This window comes from Trichosurus vulpecula, chromosome 8, assembly GCF_011100635.1.
Source record: "Trichosurus vulpecula isolate mTriVul1 chromosome 8, mTriVul1.pri, whole genome shotgun sequence".
Taxonomy (NCBI): domain Eukaryota; kingdom Metazoa; phylum Chordata; class Mammalia; order Diprotodontia; family Phalangeridae; genus Trichosurus; species Trichosurus vulpecula.
Window position 1 is genome coordinate 215,045,691 of NC_050580.1, and position 21,153 is coordinate 215,066,843.

Sequence of the window (21,153 nt, forward strand, 5' to 3'; positions counted from 1 at the left end):
GGCAGTGGTGGTGGCAGCAGCAGTGGTAATGGCAGCAGTGGCTGCTTCTGGAGCTCCAGGCCCACAGATGGTGGGGTAAATCTAGTGGCTGATCAGAGCAGGAGTGCAGGGATCTCTTTGTTGGCACTAAAGCAGGATTCTCTTGCTTTGCCCTGCTTGGATCTGGGTTGCAGTCCTGGTTGGTGGTCCTGGAGTGAGGAGGAGCACTGGTGTGGCAGAGCTTGTGGTGGTTGTGGAGAGGGAGCCCTCCTGGTAGTTACATGGCAGAAAAGAGTGCTTGAGATCACTCACAGACCAGAGCACAGGCCAGGAGAGGAAGAAACACATCTCATTGGATCATACCACCTCAGAAGAACTGAAAAGTTACAGATGCCTACAAGTAGCTCTGAAAACAGCAGTGCAAAACCCTTGAAGCCAGGGACAGAGCAGTCTCCACTCTGGAAACAGAGTTCTACCTTGGCAAAGAGCTAAAAAGTCAAATACTGGGAAAATGAGCAGATAGCATAAAAAACCTCAGACTATAGAATCTTACTTTGGTGACAAGATCAAAACATACAGCCAGAAGAAGACAACAAAGTCAAAGATTCTACATCAAAAGCCTCCAAGAAAAATATGAATTGGTCACAGGTCATGGAAGAGCTCAAAAAGGATTTTGAAAATCAAGTAAGAGAAGTAGAGGAAGAATTGGGAAAAGAAATGAGAGGGATGCAAGAAAACCATGAAAAAAGAGTCAACAGCTTGCTAAAGGAGTCCCCAAAAAATACTGAATAAAATAACACCTTAAAAAATAGACTAACTCAAATGGCGAAAGAGGTCCAAAAAGCCAATGAGGAGAAGAATGCCTTAAAAAGCAGAATTGGCCAAATGGAAAGGGAGGTCCAAAAACTCACTGAAGAAAATAATTCCTTAAAAATTAGAATGGAGCAAGTGGAAGCTAGTGACTTTATGAGAAATCAAGAAATTATAAAACAGAACCAAAAGAATGAAAAAAAAATAGAAGATAGTATGAAAGATCTCTTTGGAAAAACCACCAACCTGGAAAACAGATCCAGGAGAGATAATTTAAAAATTATTGGACTACCTGAAAGCCATGATCACAAAAAGAGCTTAGATATCATTTTTCAAGAAATTATCAAGGAAAGCTTTCCTGATATGCTAGAAGTACAGGGTAAAATAGAAATTGAAAGAATCCACCAATTGCCTCTTGAAAAAAACCCCAAAAGGAAAACTGCTAGGAATATTGTCACTAAATTCCAGATCAACGAGAAAATATTGTAAGCTGCTAGAAAGAAACAACTTGAGTATTGTGGAAACACAATCAGGATAACACAAGATCTAGCGGCTTCTACATTAAGGCACCGGGGGGCTTGGAATATGATATTCCAGAGGTCAAAGGAGCTAGGATTAAAACCAAGAATAACCTATACAGCAAAACTGAGTATAATACTTCAGGGCAAAATATGGCTTTTCAATGAAGTAGAGGACTTTCAAGCATTATTGATGAAAAGACCAGAACTGAATAGAAAATTTGACTTTCAAATACAAAAATCAAGAGAAGCATGAAAAGGTAAATAGGAAAGAGAAATCATAAGGGACTTAGTGAAGTGGAACTGTTTACATTCCTATATGGAAAGATGATGAGACCTTCAGTATTAGGGTTGTTGAAGGGAATATACATTTGTATATAGACAGGGTACAGAGTGAATTGAATATGAAGGGATGATATCTAAAAAAAATAAAATTAAAGGATGAGAGATGAAGGTTTTGGGAGGAGAAAGGGAGAGATAGAATGGGGTAAATTACATAAAAGAGGCAAAAAAGCTGTCAGAATGGAACAGAAGAGGGGAGAGGTGAAAGGGAATGAGTGAACCTTACTCTCATCAGATTTGGCTTAAGGAGGGAATATCTTACCCTACAGGAAAGTATGGGGGAAGGGGAGAAGGTGGGGGATGATAGAAAGGAGGGCACACTAGGGGAAGGGGTAGTTAAAAGCAAACACTTTTGAAAAGAGACAGGGTCCAAGGAGAAAATTGAATGGGGGATAGGATAGGATGGAGGGAAATATCGTTAGTCTTTCACAACATGACTATTATGGAAGTGTTTTGCACAACGATAAATGTATAACCTATATTGAATTGCTTGCCTTCTCAAGGAGGGTGGGTGTGGAGGGAAGAAAGGAGAGAATTTGAAACTCAAAGTCCTGAAAACAAGTGTTAAACAATGTTTTATATGCAACTGGGAAAAAAGATATACAGGCAATGGGGTATAGAAATCTATCTGGCCATACAAGAAAATAAGAAGGAAGGGAATGGGGGGGGTGGGGATGGGGTGATAGAAGGGAGAGCAGACTGGGTAAAGGGGCAATCAGAATACATGCCATCTTGAGGTGGGGGGGAGGGTAGAGATGAGAAAATTTGTAACTCAAAATCTTGTGGAAATGAAGGTTGAAAACCAAAATAAATTAACGGAGTCATATGGAAAAAAAAGAAGTGAACAAGAGTCAGATCTTTTGAGTAGGCATGGACAGGTTATATTCTGTCTGCATAATCAAAGGTTATTACCCAAGGAGATAAGATCAAAAATTCATTTTGAGTACTAGACTATAAATATACAATATATTTTTCTAAGCCTGAAGTGGAAAGTATATTGGATGTGGAAACTTTTTTTCCTGCTGCATAGTTTAGTGTTATTAGGAGGTAGGAATTGTTCTAAAAAAACAAACATTTGTTTCTCTTAATGAAAATAAAGGTTTTTGGTCAATGTAAAAAAAAAGAAATTGGAAAGTTGCTGATTATCTCCATAAATGTAGATTTTTATGATTTCATCCAAATTATAATTTTCCTAAATTTTATAGGGTTTGCAACATTTGAAGAATTTGAAAGACCTCAATCTTGCTGGAAATTATATAAATAGCATTGGTAGGTAATGTTTACTTTTTCATTTGAGATAATTAAGTTATTTGAAAGAAGCAACATGGCCTAATGGCACCAAGAAGACCTGGGTTCAAGTCTTATATTTGACCCATCCTCTCTCTGTGACTCTGATCAAGTCATTTAACCTCTAAGTGCCCCAGGCAACTCTCAGACTCTAAAATTGCAGAGAAGGTACCAAGCTGCATTAGTAAAGAAAATATCCTCACCAGGGTGTTCTCTACACTAATGAAATCATCAGTCCTTTTCCTATCCCTAGACTGTTATATCTGTTTTTTAGACTTATAATTTACTATTTTGTAAGAGGCATGTTAACCCATTTCTATGATGGTAAAAGATTGCAGATTGATCAGTTTTTAATTGCACGGTGGTACCATCAAACATGTTGTGTTTCTGTGTGTTTCATAAAATTATGACAATGTGTAAAATGACAATTCCTGTTTTACATTTTTTTTTGGATAAAGGACAGTGCTTGGACCTCAATGAAAGAATAGAAAGATTAAACCTGTCTGGTAACCAAATATGTTCTTTCAAGGTATGTTTAAGTAAACATTTCCTTTTATTTGGGAAAAAAACTAGATAAGAAGAAATCCTGTGATGGAAATGGAGTATACTGTGCATTTTTGGAAGGTACATTAACTGTTTCCCTCTAAAGCTACTCTAGGCAATTTAATCTATGGGTCTTAGGGGCCTTCAACAATTAAGACAACTACAAAGTCTTAATGTGTAATTACAAAAAATCTTGATCTTTTAAACTGAAGTTTTGTAAGAGAAATTTTAACAGTGATTAATGGCATTTTGTTTTAAAATTTTTATTATAAATACCAATAATTTCAGCAAATAAAAATAAAGTACTGACAAACTTAAATATGGAATACATCTTCAAATAAAACCCTAAAATACAAATTATTAACAATTTGATTAAAATTATTCTATATGTTTTTTATGCTATATGTTTTAAACGAAAAAATGAACAGTATATTTGTTCTGTATTCCCTTCCAAAGATCCATTTCCTTTCTTCTTCTTGTTTTTAAAATTATAGCCAATATTTTTGTTATTATTTTGCTGACATTGCTTTTTGTCATTAAAGAGAAAATGATCATAGATTTGAGGCTTGTTGAGACTTAAAGGTCCTCTGGTCAAAGCTCCTTTTTTTACAGTTGAGGAAATTGATATTCAGAGAAATCAAGGGACATGTCCAAGGTCATGCACTTTATGTAGATCTTTGGGGTTTTTTCATATTTGCCATTTCATGGCATAACAATATTGCATCATATTAATATACCATTATTCATTCATTAGATATATAAGTTATATCTATGTTTGGACTATTACAAGCAAAATAGCTATTAATATTTTTGCACAAATAGGCCTTTTTCTTTCCTTTTTGCAGTATTTTTAGGGTATAATTCTACAATTCATTGATTCATTCAACAAATTATGAACTCCGAGATTCCCTTATCTGATCATAGTCTATTGTCATTCCACTTCTCCTCTGCCTTGCAATCTCAAACCCTGTTTTTCATCCTCACTATGACCTCCAACCATTCAGTTCTTTCCCAGTCCATCACCTCTACACTGACCACACTCTTCTTTTTCTCCATCTTGACCCCTTGGTGAATCATTTCGATTCTATATATGGATCATAATATATGGGTCTAAATATATAGTCTTACTATGTGGTCATAATTCAATTCTGTAAAAGGACATAGAATTGACATAGATCCATAATATATGGGTCTAAATATATGGGTCAATTCTATGTCCTTTTCTCTCAAGTCCCTTGCGTCTTCATCCTGTTGTCATTGTTGTTCTACCAGATCTTAGCCTTGGATTACTCTCTTTATTCACTGCCTTTACTTCTATTTATGTGTTGTTAAAATAAGTTGGAGGAAATCATGAGACCATGCTGACTGGATACTCCACATAATCTCAACTGGGCCCTCACTGTTGTGAAGCAATCCTTTTACACTCCCCAAATTGACTTTCTCTCCTACTCACTACAGTGGATTTTCTAAACCTTTTCATTGCTCCTCAAATATCCCATTGCTCCCCTTCTCTCACTCTCTAAGCAGAGAACCTCGCCTTATAAATTACTGAAAAAATTGAGGCCACTCGCTAAGAGCTCCTCTTCTCCCCTTCTTTTCATTTCGTATCACTCAGATGCCTTCTGCCAGTATTTCTTCCTTCATTTGTGTGTCACAAGAGGAGGTGGGCCTTCTCCTTGCCAAGGCAAACCCCTCCACGTGCACAAATGACCCCATTCCAAGAGCTGAGTCTTAAGGGTGCCATGGAAACTAAGAGGTAGAGGTAAGGAAGAAGAGCATTCCAGGCATGGAGGACAGCCAAAAGGCATGGAGACAAGGGATAGAGGGTCTCAGGAACAACAAGGACACCAATGTAGCTGGATTATAGTGTGTGTGGAAGGGAGTCCAATGTAAGGAGAGCAGGAAGGTAGGAAGGGTCCAGGTTATGAAGGGCTTTAAATGCTAGAGGACTTTATATTTAATCTTGGAAATAATAGAGAGCTCGTGGAGTTTTCTGAATGGGGTTGGTGAGAGAGAGGTGATAACATGGTCAGACATGTGCTTTAAAAAAATCACATGTTGCTCTTTAGAAAATTATGTTCTATGATCATAATAAAAAATAACATAGCTTCTCCCTTAAAAGGTTGATAGACTGCCCAAGTTCAAAGCAGAGACCACTCTCTGCTCTCTTCTATGTTGATAAGCCTTGGTTTCTTCATCTGTAATGGGATGATAATATACTACAGGGCTGTTGTGAGGACAGCACTTCATAAGCCATGGGAAGCAATTAACTGTGATCTTTAGATGATGATCATCATCACCAACATGAAAGATTCTTAGGGAGATTTCTTTGGGAAATGCCCTCTAGTTCACATCCTCAAAAGATGTCACTCCACTCTCCAGTTTATCAAGAAGGAAATGTTCTTTTAAAAATGGAAGAAGGACTTCAGTATGCAAACAAAAGAGAAAATGATGTGAAATGACAGGAGGGTAGCATGACCTGTGTCAAGACATTAGATGGTAGACAAATATGACACCTAGAAGAAAGAAGAGAAAGGACTACTGTACTCTTTGAACTTAGTAACAGAAAGGAGTCTCCCAAAACAAAAAGTAAACAGCTGCTTGTCATCTAAGGAATGATTATATGGATCCGCAGTCAGAAAAGAATCAAAAGAAATATTGGATAAGTGATCAAAGGATTTTGAACAGTTAGCAAAAGAACTGCAAGCTATTAACAACCATATGAAGATTGCTCCATATTACTAAAGTATGAGAAAAGCAAGTCCCTCCTCTCTACCTATTGCCTTCTACGGGTTCCTTTAAGTCCCAACTAAAATTCCATCTTCCACAGGAAGCCTTCCCCAACCATTCTTTTTTTTTTTCATTATGTTATTATTTATTTATTTAATACTTGTCGTTTTCAGCCTGATTTTGACAAGAGTTTGAATTACAATTTTTCTCCCCATTTCTACCCTGCCCCCACTCCAAGATGTCATATATTCTGATTGCCCTGTTCCCCCATCAGCCCTTCCTTCGGTCACCCCACTCCCCTCCCATCCCCTTTTCCCTTACTTTCTGGTAGGGCAAAATAGATTTCTGTGCCCCATTGCCTGTATATCTTGTTTCCTAGTTGCATGCAAAAACTTTTTTTTTGAACATCTGCTTTTAAAACTTTGAGTATTCCCCTCCCCACCCACCCTCCCTAAGGAGGCAAGCAGTTCAACATAGGCCACATGTGTATCATTATGCAAAACCCTTCCACAATACTCATGTTGTGAAAGACTAACTGTATTTTGCTCCTACCTATCCTGTCCCCCATTATTCACTTTTCTCCCTTGACCCTGTCCCTTTTCAAAAGTGTTTGCTTTTGATTACCTCTTCCCCCATCTGCCCTCCCTTCTATCGTCCCCCCTTTTTTATCTCCTTCCTCCTTTCCTGTGGGGTAAGATACCCAATTGAGTGTGTATGTTATTCCCTCCTCAGGTCAAATCTGATGAGAGCAAGATTCATGCATTCCCCCTCACATGCCACCTCTTCCCTTCCTACAGAACTGCTTTTTCTTGCCTCTCTTATGGGAAATAATTTACCCCATTCTATCTCTCGCTGTTTTCCCTCTCTCAATATATTCCTCTCTCATCCCTTAATTTGATTTTTTTTAGGTATCATCCTATTCAACTCACCCTGTGCCCTCTCTCTCTCTCTCTCTCTCTCCTCTCCCTCTCTCTCTCTCTCTCTCCCCTCTCTCTCTCTCTCTCCCTCTCTCTCTCTCTCTCTCTCTCTCTCTCTCTATATATATATATATATATATATATATATATATGCATATATATGTATATATAAATATATGTATGTATGTATGTATATTCCCTTCAGCTACCCTAATACTAAGGTCTCATGAATTATACACATTATCTTTCCATGTAGGAATGTAAACAAAACAGTTTAACTTTAGCAAGTCCCTTATGATTTCTCTTTCTTGTTTACCTTTTCATGCTTCTCTTGATTCTTGTGTTTGAAAGTCAGATTTTCTATTCACCTCTGGTCTTTTCACTGAGAAAGCTTGAAAGTCCTCTATTTTGTGGAAAATCCATATTTTGCCTTGGAGCATGATACTTAGTTTTGCTGGGTAGGTGATTCTTGGTTTTAATCCTACCTCCATTGACCTCTGGAATATCGTATACCAACCCTTCGATCCCTTAATGTAGAAGCTGCTAGATCTTGTGTTATCCTGATTGTGTTTCTACAATACTCAAATTGTTTCTTTCTGGCTGCTTGCAGTATTTTCTCCTTGATCTGGGAGCTCTGGAATTTGGCGACAATATTCCTAGTTGTTTTCTTTTTGGGATCTTTTTGAGGAGGTGATTGGTGGATTTTTTCAATTTCTATTTTACCCTCTGGCTCTAGAATAGGAGGGCAGTTCTCCTTGATAATTTTTTGAAAGATGATATCTAGGCTCTTTTTATGATCATGGCTTTCAGGTAGTCCAATAATTTTTAAATTATCTCTCCTGGATCTATTTTCCAGGTCAGTGTTTTTTTCCAATGAGATATTTCACATTATCTTCCACTTTTTCATTCCTTTGGTTGTGTTTTATAATATCTTAATTTCTCATAAAGTCACTAGCTTCCACTTGCTCCAATCTAATTTTTAAGGTAGTATTTTCTTCAGTGGTCTTTTGGACCTCCTTTTCCATTTGGCTAATTCTGCCTTTCAAGGCATTCTTCTCCCCATTGGCTTTTTGGAGCTCTTTTGCCATTTGAATGTCTATTTTTTAAGGTGTTATTTTGTTCAGTATGTTTTTTTGGGGTCTCCTTTAGCAAGTCATTGACTTGTTTTTCATGGTTTTGTTGCATCACTCTCATTTCTCTTCCCAATTTTTCCTCTACTTCTCTAACTTGCTTTTCCAAATCCTTTTTGAGCTCTTCCATGGTCTGAGACTAGTTCATGTTTTTCTTGGAGGCTTTTGATGTAGGCTCTTTGACTTTGTTGCCTTCTTCTGTTTGTATGTTTTGGTCTTCTTTTTCACCAAAGAAAGATTTCAAAGTCTGAGTCTGAAACTGAGTCCGTTCTGGCCATGTTCCCAGCCAACTACTTGACCCTTAAGTTTTTCGTTGGGGTTTGACAGCGTGTAGAGTAGAGAGTACTTTGTCACAAGCTTGAGGGGCTGAACTGTTGTTTTCAGAGCTATTTCCACACAGCAAACTTTGCCACACCAGCACTCCTCTTACCCCAAGAATCACCAACCTGGACCATGACTCAGATCTAAGCAGGCTCTGCACTCCCACTCTGATCTGCCACTTACTTCCTCCCACCAGGTGGGCCTGGGGCAAGAAGCAACTGTGGCTCTAGTTTTGTCCTCAAAGCTGCACCACCTCTGCCGCCCCCGGAGCAGTGACCAACCGGGAACTCCTTTCACTCTGTCCCTGAAGTTTTTCCCACTAACCTTCTCTGTTGCCTTTGGTGTTTGTGGGGTTGAGAAGTCTGGTAACTGCCACAGCTCACTGATTCAGGGCGCTAGGGCGTGTTCTGCTCAGCTCCCAGTCTGGTTGGTCCGGGCGCAGCTCATGCTGGGCTCTGCTCCGCTCAACTCCCAGCTCTATGCGATAGACTTTACCCAGTGTCCATCCAGGCTGTCCTGTGCTGGAGCCCTGCTTCCCTCTGCTATTTCATGGGTTCTGCAGTTCTAGAATTTGTTCAGAGCCATTTTTATAGGTGTTTGGAGGGTCCTGGGGGAGAGCTTTAGGCAAGTCCCTGCTTTCCAGCCACCAGCTTGGCTCTGCCCCCCCTCCAACCATTCTTAATCCCAGTGCCTTCTTTCTCTTATCTCTTGTTTGTCTTGTATATAGCTTGTTTTGTGTAAATTTGTTTGCATTTTGTCTCCTCCTTTAGATTGTAAGCTCCTTGAGGGCAAGTGAATTGGTTTTAACTGAGGGAGGGCTGTGAAAAGTCACCTAGCCTCAGTTTCTCCACAGGAGCCATCTGAGTCCAGTGGTACGATATAGATCAGGACTACTGGAGGTGGGCCTGGATATAGTTGGGGACCTTGGCCTTTTTTAGCTAAGGTCTTTCTTTAACAATTCTCAGTTTGACTGAGGTAACCCTCATTATTCAGTGACTAAGGCCAGGTAAGAAATGAGGCAGAGAATGGCCTCTTTTACTTAGTCCCAAAAAAATCAATCTGGGAGGGGAAGACCCTAAAGGTTTCTGGCAAAAAAAAAATTGCTATTTACATTCACTCAGAGCCAATCAAGGCCCATACAAGGACCAAGTGTGGCTTGGCCTGGGATCTATTATTTTTTTTAATCAATTAATTTATTTTTAGTTTATAACATTCAGTTCCACAAGCTTTTGGGTTCCAAATTTGTCCCCCTCCCTCTCCTCCCCCTTGTCCCCCTTCCCAAGAAGGCATGCAATTCTATATAGGCTCTACATATACGTTCACATTAAACATTTTCACATTAGTCATGATGCAAAGAAGAATTTTTTAAATTTTTTCTATTATTTTTGTTTTTTCTTTTTTTAAAAATTTTTAAATTATTTTTAATCTTTAGCTTACAACGCTCAGTTCTACATAATTTTGAGTTCCAGATTTTCTTCCCTCCCTGCCCCCCTCCGTCCCCAAGATGGCATGGTATCTGATATATCTTCTACTTATAAGTTCGCATTGAACGTATTTACACACTAGTCAAGTTGTGAAGAAGAATTATGACCAATGGAATGAATCATGAGAAAGAAGAAACACAACCAAAAACAAAACCCAAAAACAAAAACAAAAGAGAGGAAAAAAAGGGAAAAAAGGCAAATATAATGTGTGCCTCAATCTGCATTCATACTTCATTGTTCTTTCTCTGGATGTAGATAGCATTCTCCATCATGACTCCTTTGGAATTGTCTTTGCACTTTGTGTTGCTGAGAAGAGCAAAGTCTATCAGGGTTAGTCCTCACAGAATCCATATATCTGTGGTTGTGTATAATGTTCCCCTGGTTCTGCTCTGCTCACTCAGCATTATATCGTGTAGGTTTTTCCAGGTTGTTATGAAGTCCATATCATCCCCATTTCTTATAGCACAATAGTATTCCATTACCTTCATATACCACAACTTGTTCAGCCATTCCCCAATTGATGGGTGTCCCCTTGATTTCCAATTCTTTGCTACTACAAAAAAGAGCTGTTATAAATATTTTTTACATATGGGTCCTTTTCCCACTTGTGTGATCTCTTTCGGATACAACCCTAGAAGTGGTATTGCTGGGTCAAAGGGTATGAACATTTTTATAGCCCTTTGGGCATAGTTTCAAATTGTGCTCCAGAATGGCTGGATCAGTTCACAACTCCACCAGCAATGTAACAATGTTCCAATTTTCCCACATCCTCTCCAGCATTTATCATTTTCCTGTTTTGTCATTTTAGCCAATCTGACAGGAAAGATGTGGTACCTAAGAGTTGTTTTGATTTGTGTTTCTCTAATCAATAGTGATTAAGAGCATTTTTTCATATCCCTATAGATATCTTTAATGTCTTTCTCTGAAAAGTGCTTGTTCATATCCTTTGACCATGTCTCAATTGGGGAATAACTTGTATTCCTATATATTTGGCTCAGTTCCCTGTTTTTTTAGAAGCGAGGCTTTTATCAGAGACACTAATTGTAAAGATTTTCTCCCAATTTTCTGCTTCCCTTCTAATCTTTGTTGCATTGGCTTTTTTATACAAAAACATTTCAATTTAATGTAATCAAATTATCCATTTTGCATTTTGTAATGCTCTCTGTCTCTTGTTGTGTCATGAATTCTTTGTTTCCATTAATTTGATACGTAAACTATTCCTTGCTCTCCCAAATTGCTTTCCTTGCTCTCCCAAATTGCTTATAGTATCAGCCTTTACTCCTAAATCATGAACCCATTTTGACTTTATTTTGGTATATGGTGTAAGATATTGGTCTGTACCCAGTTTCTGCCCTCCCATTTTCCAATTTTCCCAGTAGTTTTTGTGAAATAGTGAATTCTTAGCCCAGAAGCTGGATCCTTTGGGTTTATCAAAGAGTAGCAAAGAAGAATTATAACCAATGTAATGAACTAGGAGAAAGAAGAAACAAAACAAAAAGAAAGCAAATAGCCTGCTTTGATCCGCAATCAGACTCCATAAACCTTTCTATAGATATGGATAGCAGTTTCCATCATGAGTCTTTTCGAGTTTCTTAGAAACTTGCATTGCTAAGAAGAGCCAGTCTATCAATGTTAGTCATCACACAATGTGACTGTTACTGTGTACAGTGTTCTCCTGGTTCTGCTCACTTCACTCAGCCTCAGTTCATATAAGTCTTTCCAGATTTTTCTGAAGTCTGCCTGCTCATCATTTTTATAGGACAATAATATCCCATTATATTCATATACCACAACTTGTTCAGGCATTCCACAGTGTATGGGCATCCCCCCAATTTCCAGTTCTTGGCCATCACAAAAAGAGCTGCTGCAAATATTGTTGTACATACTTGTCCATCTCCCACTTGTGTGATCTCTTGGGGATACAGACCTAGAAGTAGTGTTGCTGGGTCCAAGGGTATGCGCATTTTTATAGCCCTTTAGGCATAGTTCCAAATTGCTCTCTAAAATGGTTGGATCAGTTCACAACTCCACCAACAATGCATTAGTGTTCCAATTTTCCCATATCTTCTTCAGCATTTATAATTTTTCTGTTTTGTCATGTTAGCCAATCTGACAGGAGAAATGTGGTACCTAAGAGGTGTTTTGATTTGCAGTTCTCTAATCAATAGTGATTTAGAGCATTTTTTCATATGACTATAGATATCTTTAATTTCTTTCTTTGAAAACTGCCCGTTCATATTCTTTGACCATTTCTCAATTAGGGAATGACTTGTATTCTTGTAAATTTAACTCATTCTCTACATATTTTAGAAATGAGGCCTTTATCAGAGACCCTAGTTATAGAAATTCTATCCCAGTTTTCTGTTTTCCTTCTAATCTTGGTTGCATTGGCTTTGTTTGTACAAAAACTTTTCAATTTAATGTAATCAAAATTATCCATTTTGCATTTCATAATGTTCTTTATCTCTTGTTTGGTCATAAATTCTTCCATTTTCCACAAATCTGACAGGTAAACTATTCCTTGCTCTCCCAGATTGCTTTTAATATCAGCCTTTATATCTAAGTCATGAACCCATTTTGACTTTCTTTTGGTATACAGTGTGAGATATTGATCTATGCCCAGTTTCTTCCATGCTGTTTTCCAGTTTTCTCCACTGTTTTTGTCAAATAGCGAGTTCTTATCCCAGAAGCTAGAGTCTTTGGGTTTATCAAAAAGCAGATTTCTATAGTCATTGACTACTGTGTTTTGTGTACCTAACCTATTCCACTGATCCACCACTCTATTTCTTAGCCAGTACCAAGTAGTTTAATGATTGCTGCTTTATAATACAATTTAATATCTGGTATGGCTAAGCCACCTTCCCTAGCATTTCTTTTCATTAACTCCCTTTATATTCTGGATTTTTCATTCTTCCAGATGAATTCTGTTACTGTTTTTTCTAGATCTGTAAAATAATTTTGGGTGCTTTGATTGGTGTGGCACTAAATAAGTAAATTAATTTGGGTAGAATCTGGGATCTATTGCTGGCCAATCAATGAGAGCCAGAGTCATTTGGATTTAAGACCTGGTCCTTAGGAAAGAAATCTAGCCAATAAACCCCAAGATATCTTCCAAGTTTCAGAGACCAAAATTTATATTCCTTTAGGCAGACCACCACAGGTAAGGTTATGATACCCTATGTGGACAAAGGGAAGGGAAGGGGAAGAAAGGAAGGAAGGGAGAAAAGAAGGAAGCAGCTGTGTTGCCCAACTGGCCAGTTCCAGTTGGGTCACTAGTGGGGTAGTTCCTACTGCTACTCACAGAGGTAGTTGTTTGTCCTTTGTTCTCAAAGAAGACCATGACATCAGGGAGCTAATGCCCTGACCTGCAATCTCTATTAGAGAAACAGCAAAGAAAGTGAATTATCTATAGATTCTAGGCAAAGGCTAAAGAGTTGCCAGGTGTATTTCTTTCATGATTAGAGGAGCAGTCTAGGTCCAGGAAGGGCTTTGAATGCCAGATAATACTTTCCTACAGACAATAGGGAGCCACTAGAGCTTCTTGAGTAGGGAAATGTCATGATTAAATTTGTACTGTAAGAATAATAATGTGATGGCTGGGTGTAGAATGAATGAATTGGAAAGGAGAGAGATTAGAGGCTGGGAAACAATTAGGAGACTTATGCTACTCCTCCACTCTAGGTGAGTGGTAACAAGGGCCTAAGCTAGTGTGATTTTCATGTAAGTGGAAAAAAGAGATGGATGGGAGAGGTGCTGATAAAACATAATTGATAAAATTTGGCAACTGATTGAAAGTGGTATTGCACGCTTCAGTGACTGAATAAATGGTGGTTTCCTTAACAGAAATAAGGAAGGTGAAAGATAATGAATTTAGTTTTATACATGTTAAGCATGAGAGGCCTATGGGACCTCCAGGTGGAAGAGTCCAATGGGCAGATGGAGGTGAAGGATTGAAGCTTAAAGAGTTTAGAGGACTGGAGATATGTAGATACCATCTACATAGGGACAATATTTGAATCCCAAGGAGCTATTGAATCCATAAAGAGAAAATAGAGAGAAAGAAAAGATGGCAGAAGACAGTGCTCTGCCTCAGAAGGGATTGTCCATGCATGATCATCCTAAAAAGGCAAGATCATACTAGATCTCTACTCCCAAGACTCTGTCCTAGGCCTTCTTCTCTTTTCTCTTTACACTGTTTCTTGATCAACTCATAAGCTCCCGTGGGTTTGTAAAAGGGGGAGGGGAGGGAGAGTAGGGGTGGGGCATAGAATTGACTCTCAGATCTCAATTCATGTAACCTCTCCAAGCCTCAGTTTCCTCATGTATGAAATGAAGGGGTTGGACTACATCTTTCCTCCAGCTTGAAATCTATGATTCTCTCTAGACCATTGATCTCTGAACTCTAGTGGCTCCCTAAAATGAAATACAAACTTTTTGACATTTAAAACCCTTCACAACTTATCCCCAGTCCTCCTTCCTGAGCTTATTATGTGTTACTCTCCTCCCACTCTACAGTCCTACCACTCTGGCCTTCTTGCTTTTCCTCCAACACAACATTCCAAATGATGACCATTCCAAACAAAGCACAGAGAGATAATCTAGCACTCCCTGGTCTCCAAGAAGAACCTGATGCTACAAAAAAATCTGAGCACTATATTTCAGGAAATCATTTCAAAAATCCTTATTTATGATTATTGGATCATAGAATTAAAGGTGGAAGAGACCTGAAAGATTATCTAGTTAAATCCTTCCTCTACCCCTACACCCCCCCCCATTTTACAGAAAAAGAAACTGAGGCCCAAAGAGTCACTTGCCTAAGATAATGCAAGTGATAAGGAATAGAGGCCAGATTTCAACCCAAGTGGCCTGTCTCCCAATTCAGTTATTCTCCCTATCCAACATGGCCTTTTTTTTGAGATCATAGATCCATCAAATTTGTCTGTATGTAGAAATAAGTAGTTCCAAACTGTGTTATAATATAGTTATTTGAATGTTGTAATAGATGTTATTGTTTTCCATGTTCTTTAGCTGGACATAAACTATTGTTTGGTTTTTCAGTATGTATTTTATACACTTTACATTTTAGGTGTACATATGATTATGCTGCATTACTCTAGAATATGTAGCCTTTTATATTTTCAAATGCCTTCTTTAGGAAGAGAAAATAACTATTGATATATTATTGTCACTATTTTAGGAACTCACTAACTTAGTCAGGTTACCCCGTTTAAAGGATCTGAGTCTGAGTGATCCTCAGTATAAGCCTAATCCAGTTTGTCTGCTGTGTCATTATTCTACACATGTGCTATATCATCTGCCGCGTCTTCAAAGACTTGACACGTTTGACGTATCATCAAAGCAAATCAAAGAACTGGCTGATGTAAGTATACCCATAGACATAACTAAGATGTTTGGTTAATTAATCTCCTTCTCATGGTTATGTGCCCACAGTATGCATTGAAGAATATTATCAATTTATGGCTAATTTAGACCCATTTCTGTGGGATTGGAATTTTTGTGATTTTCTAAAGACTTCTGCTAAAAGGGTTTGGCTTTTTTGCCTGAATATTTTGAATAGTCGTTTAATTCTCTATTTCATTTTAGTGCCTCCAGATCAACCTATTTCTGATGAAGCACCTACTGTATTCAACATTATGTTCTTCAGTTGACAAAGAATTGAATTTCCCTGTCTGTATCTTCTACATAATGCAATATAGTGAGGTCTTACACTCATTGGCAATCACCTTATCTGATGTTCACAGTGTGTTCCATCACTTGGAACCCCAAATTTCATGGCATTTATTTTGTCAAATTAAATTACAGTTTCTTTAGTTATTACTTGATTAACGAAGGGATAAAGATAGCGTCTAGACCTATAACTTCATTGGTATAAGGAACTTCCTTCTACTGATGCAACACCTTTTCTGCAACTTAGAGTCTTGGACAATTGCCTAGTGCCTTGAGAGTCCATGTAATTCAGGGTTCCAACTGGTGGAATTTCTTTTGTGTTCTCAGTTTTTTTAGCATATAACTGTATAAACTAAGTTTTGATCATTCTTTTGATTTCTTCTGGTTTTGTAGTGATTATACCTTGTTTGCTATTTTATTGATTTGATTTTCTATCCTCTTCTTTTTCATCAGATGACTAAAGATTTGTCAACACAAAAGAAATAGAACACTTTTATAATATGCCCACTAACAAGATTAAATAGAAATCTTAAATTGTCCAATCTCAGAAACAGAAATAAAACTAACTCTAAAAGAACCACCAAAGAACTATCAAAGAAAAAACTCCTGGTCCTGGCAGATTTACAGGTGAATCCTGTCAGACTTCTAAAGTACAATAAGTACAAATACCACAAATCTCAAAAACTGAGAAAGGATTCTACTAAATTCCTTTTATAAGACAAATATCCTTTTTTATTTATTTTTTATTTTTAGTTTACAACACTCAGTTTCACAAGTTTTAGGGTTCCAAATTTTCTCTCCCTCCAACCCCCCAAAACAGCATGTAATCCAACGTAGGTTCTACATATACCTTCAACTTGAACTTATTTACATAATAGTCGAGTTGTAATGAAGAATTATAACCAATAACCAATTATAAACAATCATGAGAAAGAAGAAATGAAATTTAAAAAGTGAGATAAATATCCTAATAATTAAGCCAGGGTAGTATAAAGCACAGGAGACCTAGAGACCAGTATTATTAGCCAATATTGATTCAAAAACTTCAAATAAAATTCTGTCAAGTCGATTACAGCAGTTCACCCAAGAAATAATTCATCATAACCAAGTTGGATTTAGATCATGATGGAATAGTGGTTCAACCTTAGGAAAACAGTCAACATAATCATATTAAAAACAAAAACATCCCAAACCACATGCTTATCTCGATAGATGTAGAAAAATCCTTTGTCAAAATGCAATGCTTATTTATGCCAAAAACCCTACGAAGTATAGGTATAGAAAGACCTTTTTTAAAAAAATATATCACAAACAGTATCTATTGAAAAACCAAAAGTAACCATCAAATGCATTGAGGATATATTAGAAGCTGGAAAGTAAATTTCCAGTTAATATAGTAAATATAGGAATAAAGCAAGGATAACTATTTTCTCTGATATTACTTACTATAGTTCTAGAAATACTAGTAATAAGACAAGAGAAAGAAATTAAAGGCATAAAGATAGATAAAGAGGAGATTAAACATCTCAGTTTACTTATGTCATAATGGTTTATTTAGAAAATCAATTTGGTTAGTCTTTTCAAAGAACCATCTTTTCATTTTCCCCACCTCCATTTGTATAGGTTGTTGATTTTGGGGGGTGTTGTGGAGAGTTCAAATTTATTTCTCCACTAATTTTTCATATCTCTTCTTTTGTGCTTAATTTAGGTTTGTTTATTAATTTTCTTTCTAATTTTAATGCAGTGTATAATGCATTAATTAATTAATCCTCCTCCCACCTCTTCAGACAAGAGAGGTAGGATGTCTTGTCATGTTTCTTTGTAATTTTTCAACATTTGCTTTTGATTGTTTTGTGGCAGTTCTTTCCATTTACGTGCTTGTAATGATTGTGTATATTATTTTCTTTTCTTCACTATGCATCAGGTTGTGTCATATTTATAGTAGTTGTCATTTCTTACTGCCCAATAACATTTCATTACATTCTTGTACTACAGTTTGTTCAATCATTTCCCAATTCATGAGCATATGTTTTGTTTTCAGTTACTTTCTCCATAAAAACAATGCAGCTATAAATATTTTGGTACATATGGAGCCTTTCTTCTTTTCAATAGAACCTCTAGATCAAAAGATGTGGACATCTTAGTCACTTTATAGGCATAATCTCAAATTGATTTCCAAAATAATTATACTGATTCACAGCAATGTATTAGTGTGCTTATACTCCCACAAGCCCTGTCCTTTTTTGTCATCTTTGCAATTTGAGGGTAAAGTAAAATATCATGATTGTTTTGAACAAGTAAGATTAGAGTAGAAGCTGAAGGATAGAAGTGGAATGAAGAACAACCATCCAAGAACCATCTGGAACTTCCCAGTGGGAGAAAGGTACTGGCATGGCAGAAGTGTCAGAGAGAGTCAAAAGAGAAAGAGGAGGAGAGAGATAAGATTCACCACAAAGTCCCTCAGACAAAAACACTACCCCCTGATGAAGGGATATAAAGAGTAGGCTCAGGGGAGCGAAGCCAAGATGGCTTCTGGAAAGCAGGGACTTGCGTGAGTTCCCCACCACGTCCCTCCAAAAACCTATAAACAATGGCTCTAAACAAATTCTAGAACTGCAGAACCCACAAAATAGCAGAGGGAAGCAGGGATCCATCCCAGGACAGCCTGGATGGTCACTGGATGAGGTCTATCACCCACGGAGTGGAGGGGAGCAGAGCCTGGAGGGGAGCAGAGGTCAGTGTGGGCGGTGGCAGGACGAACCAGACCAGGAGCCAGGTGGAACAGGCCCTAGCTCCCTGAATCAGTGCGCTGTGGCAGTCACCAGACTTCTCAACCCACAAACACCAAAGACAACAAAGAAGGTTAGTGGGAAAAGCTGCTGAGACAGAGTGAAAAGAGTTTGAAGTTTGGCCATTGCCTGGGGCAGTGGGGGTGGTGCAGCTACAGAACTATAGCTGCAGTTGCTTCCAGCCCCAGGCCCACCTGGTGGGAGGAATTAAGTGGCAGATCAGAGCAGGAGTGCAAAGCCTGCTTAAGATCTCAGTCAGGTCCAGGTTGGCGATTCTTGGAGAAGGAGGAGTTCTGGTGTGGCAGAGCTGGCTGTATAGAAATAGCTCCGAAATCAACAGTGCATCCCCTCAAGCTTGGGCCAAAGTACTCTTTACTCTACAAGCAGTCATACCCTGCTGAAAAACTCAGGGTTCAAGTAAGTTGGCTGGGAACACGGCCAGGCAGCGAAAACGGACTCAGATTCAGTCTCAGACTTTGGAATCTTTCTTTGGTGACAAAGAAGACCAAAACATACTGCCAGAAGAAGTCAACAAAGTCAAACAGCCTACTTCAAAAGCCTCCAAGAAAAATATGAACTGGTCTCAGGCCATGGAAGAGCTCAAAAAGGATTTGGAAAAGCAAGTTAGAGAAGTAGAGGAAAAATTGGGAGGAGAAATGAGAATGATGTGAGAAAACCATGAAAAACAAGTCAATGACTTGCTAAAGGAGACCCCAAAAAAATGCTGAAAAAAATATTGAAGAAAACAACACCTTAAAAAATAGACTAACTCAAATGGCAAAAGAGCTCCAAAAAGCCAGCGAGGAGAAGAATACCTTGAAAGGCAGAATTAGCCAAATGGAAAAGGGGGTCCAAAAGACCACTGAAGAAAATACTACCTTAAAAATTAGATTGGAGCAAGTGGAAGCTAGTGACTTGATGAGAAATCAAGATATTATAAAACAGAACCAAAGGAATGAAAAAATGGAAGACAATGTGAAATATCTCATTGGAAAAACCACTGACCTGGAAAATTATTTCCAGGAGAGATAATTTAAAAATTATTGGACTGCCTGAAAGCCATGGCCAAGAAAAGAGCCTAGATATCATCTTTCAAGAAATTATCAAGGAGAACTGCCCTGATATTCTAGAGCCACACGGCAAAATAGACAGTGAAAGAATCCACCAATTGCCTCCTCAAAAAGATCCCAAAAAGAAAACTCCTAGGAATATTGTTGCCAAATTCCAGAGCTCCCAGGTCAAGGAGAAAATACTGCAAGCAGCCAGAAAGAAACAATTTGAGTATTGTGGAAACACAATCAGAATAATCCAATGATCTAGGCAGCTTCCTACATTAAGAGATCGAAGGGCTTGGAATACGATATTCCGGAGGTCAATGGAGCTAGGATTAAAACCAAGAATCACCTACCCAGCAAAACTGAGTATTATGCTCCAAGGCAAAATATGGATTTTCCACAAAATAGAGGACTTTCCAGCTTTCTCAGTGAAAAGACCAGAGCTGAATAGAAAATTTGACTTTCCAACACAAGAATCAAGAGAAGCATGAAAAGGTAAACAAGAAAGAGAAATCATAAGGGACTTACTAAAGTTGAACTGTTTTATTTACATTCCTACATGGAAAGATGATGTGTATGATTCATGAGACCTCAGTATCACAGTAGCTGAAAAGAATATGCATATATATATATATGTGTGTGTGTGTATGTTTATGTATATATATATATATACACACATATGTGTGTGTCAATGTATGTATGTAAGTGTATGTGTGTATATATATATATATATATATACATATATATACATATGTATGTAGACAGAGGGCACAGGGTGAGTTGAATATGAAGGGATGATATCTAAAAAAAAATCAAATTAAGGGATAAGAGAGGAACATATTGAGAGAGGGAAAAAGGGAGAGATAGAATGGGGTAAATTATCTTGTATAAAAGTGGCAAGAAAAAGCAGTTCTGTAGGAAGGGAAGAGGGGGCAGGTGAGGAAGAATGAGTAAATCTTGCTCTCATCAGATTTGACCTGAGGAGTGAATACCATACACACTCAATTTGGTATCTTACCCACAGGAAAGAAGGAGGAAGAAGATAAAAGGGGGGGATGATAGAAGGGAGGGCAGATTGGGAGAGGAGGTAATCAAAAACAAACACTTTCAAAAAGGGACAGGGTCAAGGGAGAAAATTTAATAAAGGGGGATAGCTTAGGAAGGAGCAAAACATAGTTAATCTTTCACAACATGAGTATTGTGGAAGGGTTTTACATAATGATACACATGTGGCCTATGTTGAATTACTTGCCTTCTTAGGGAGGGAGGGAAGAGGGGAGAGAATTTGGAACTCAAAGTTTTAAAAACAGATGTTCAAAAACAAAAAAAAAGTTTTTGCATGCAACTAGGAAATAAGATACACAGGCAATAAGGCATAGAAATTTATCTTGCCCTACAAGAGAAGAAGGGAAAGGGGGATGGGAGGGGAGTGGGGTGACAGAAGGGAGAGCTGAGTGGGGAACGGGGCAACCAGAATATACGGCATCGTGGAGTGGGCGGGAGGGTAGAAATGGTGAGAAAATTCATAATTCAAACTTGTGAAAATCAATGCTGAAAACT

The 21,153-nt window shown here is 38.0% G+C and overlaps 1 protein-coding gene across 1 annotated transcript in view; it reads left to right on the top strand.

The window, feature by feature from the left end:
- Window positions 1–21,153, top strand: part of LRRC9 (leucine rich repeat containing 9) — a 188,794-nt gene that overhangs the window by 11,941 nt on the left and 155,700 nt on the right. The window contains exons 5-7 of the mRNA XM_036735971.1: window positions 2,855–2,918; window positions 3,395–3,465; window positions 15,259–15,441. Of these exons, the coding sequence (XP_036591866.1) occupies window positions 2,855–2,918; window positions 3,395–3,465; window positions 15,259–15,441 (318 nt within the window). The remainder of the gene's footprint in view (window positions 1–2,854; window positions 2,919–3,394; window positions 3,466–15,258; window positions 15,442–21,153) is intronic.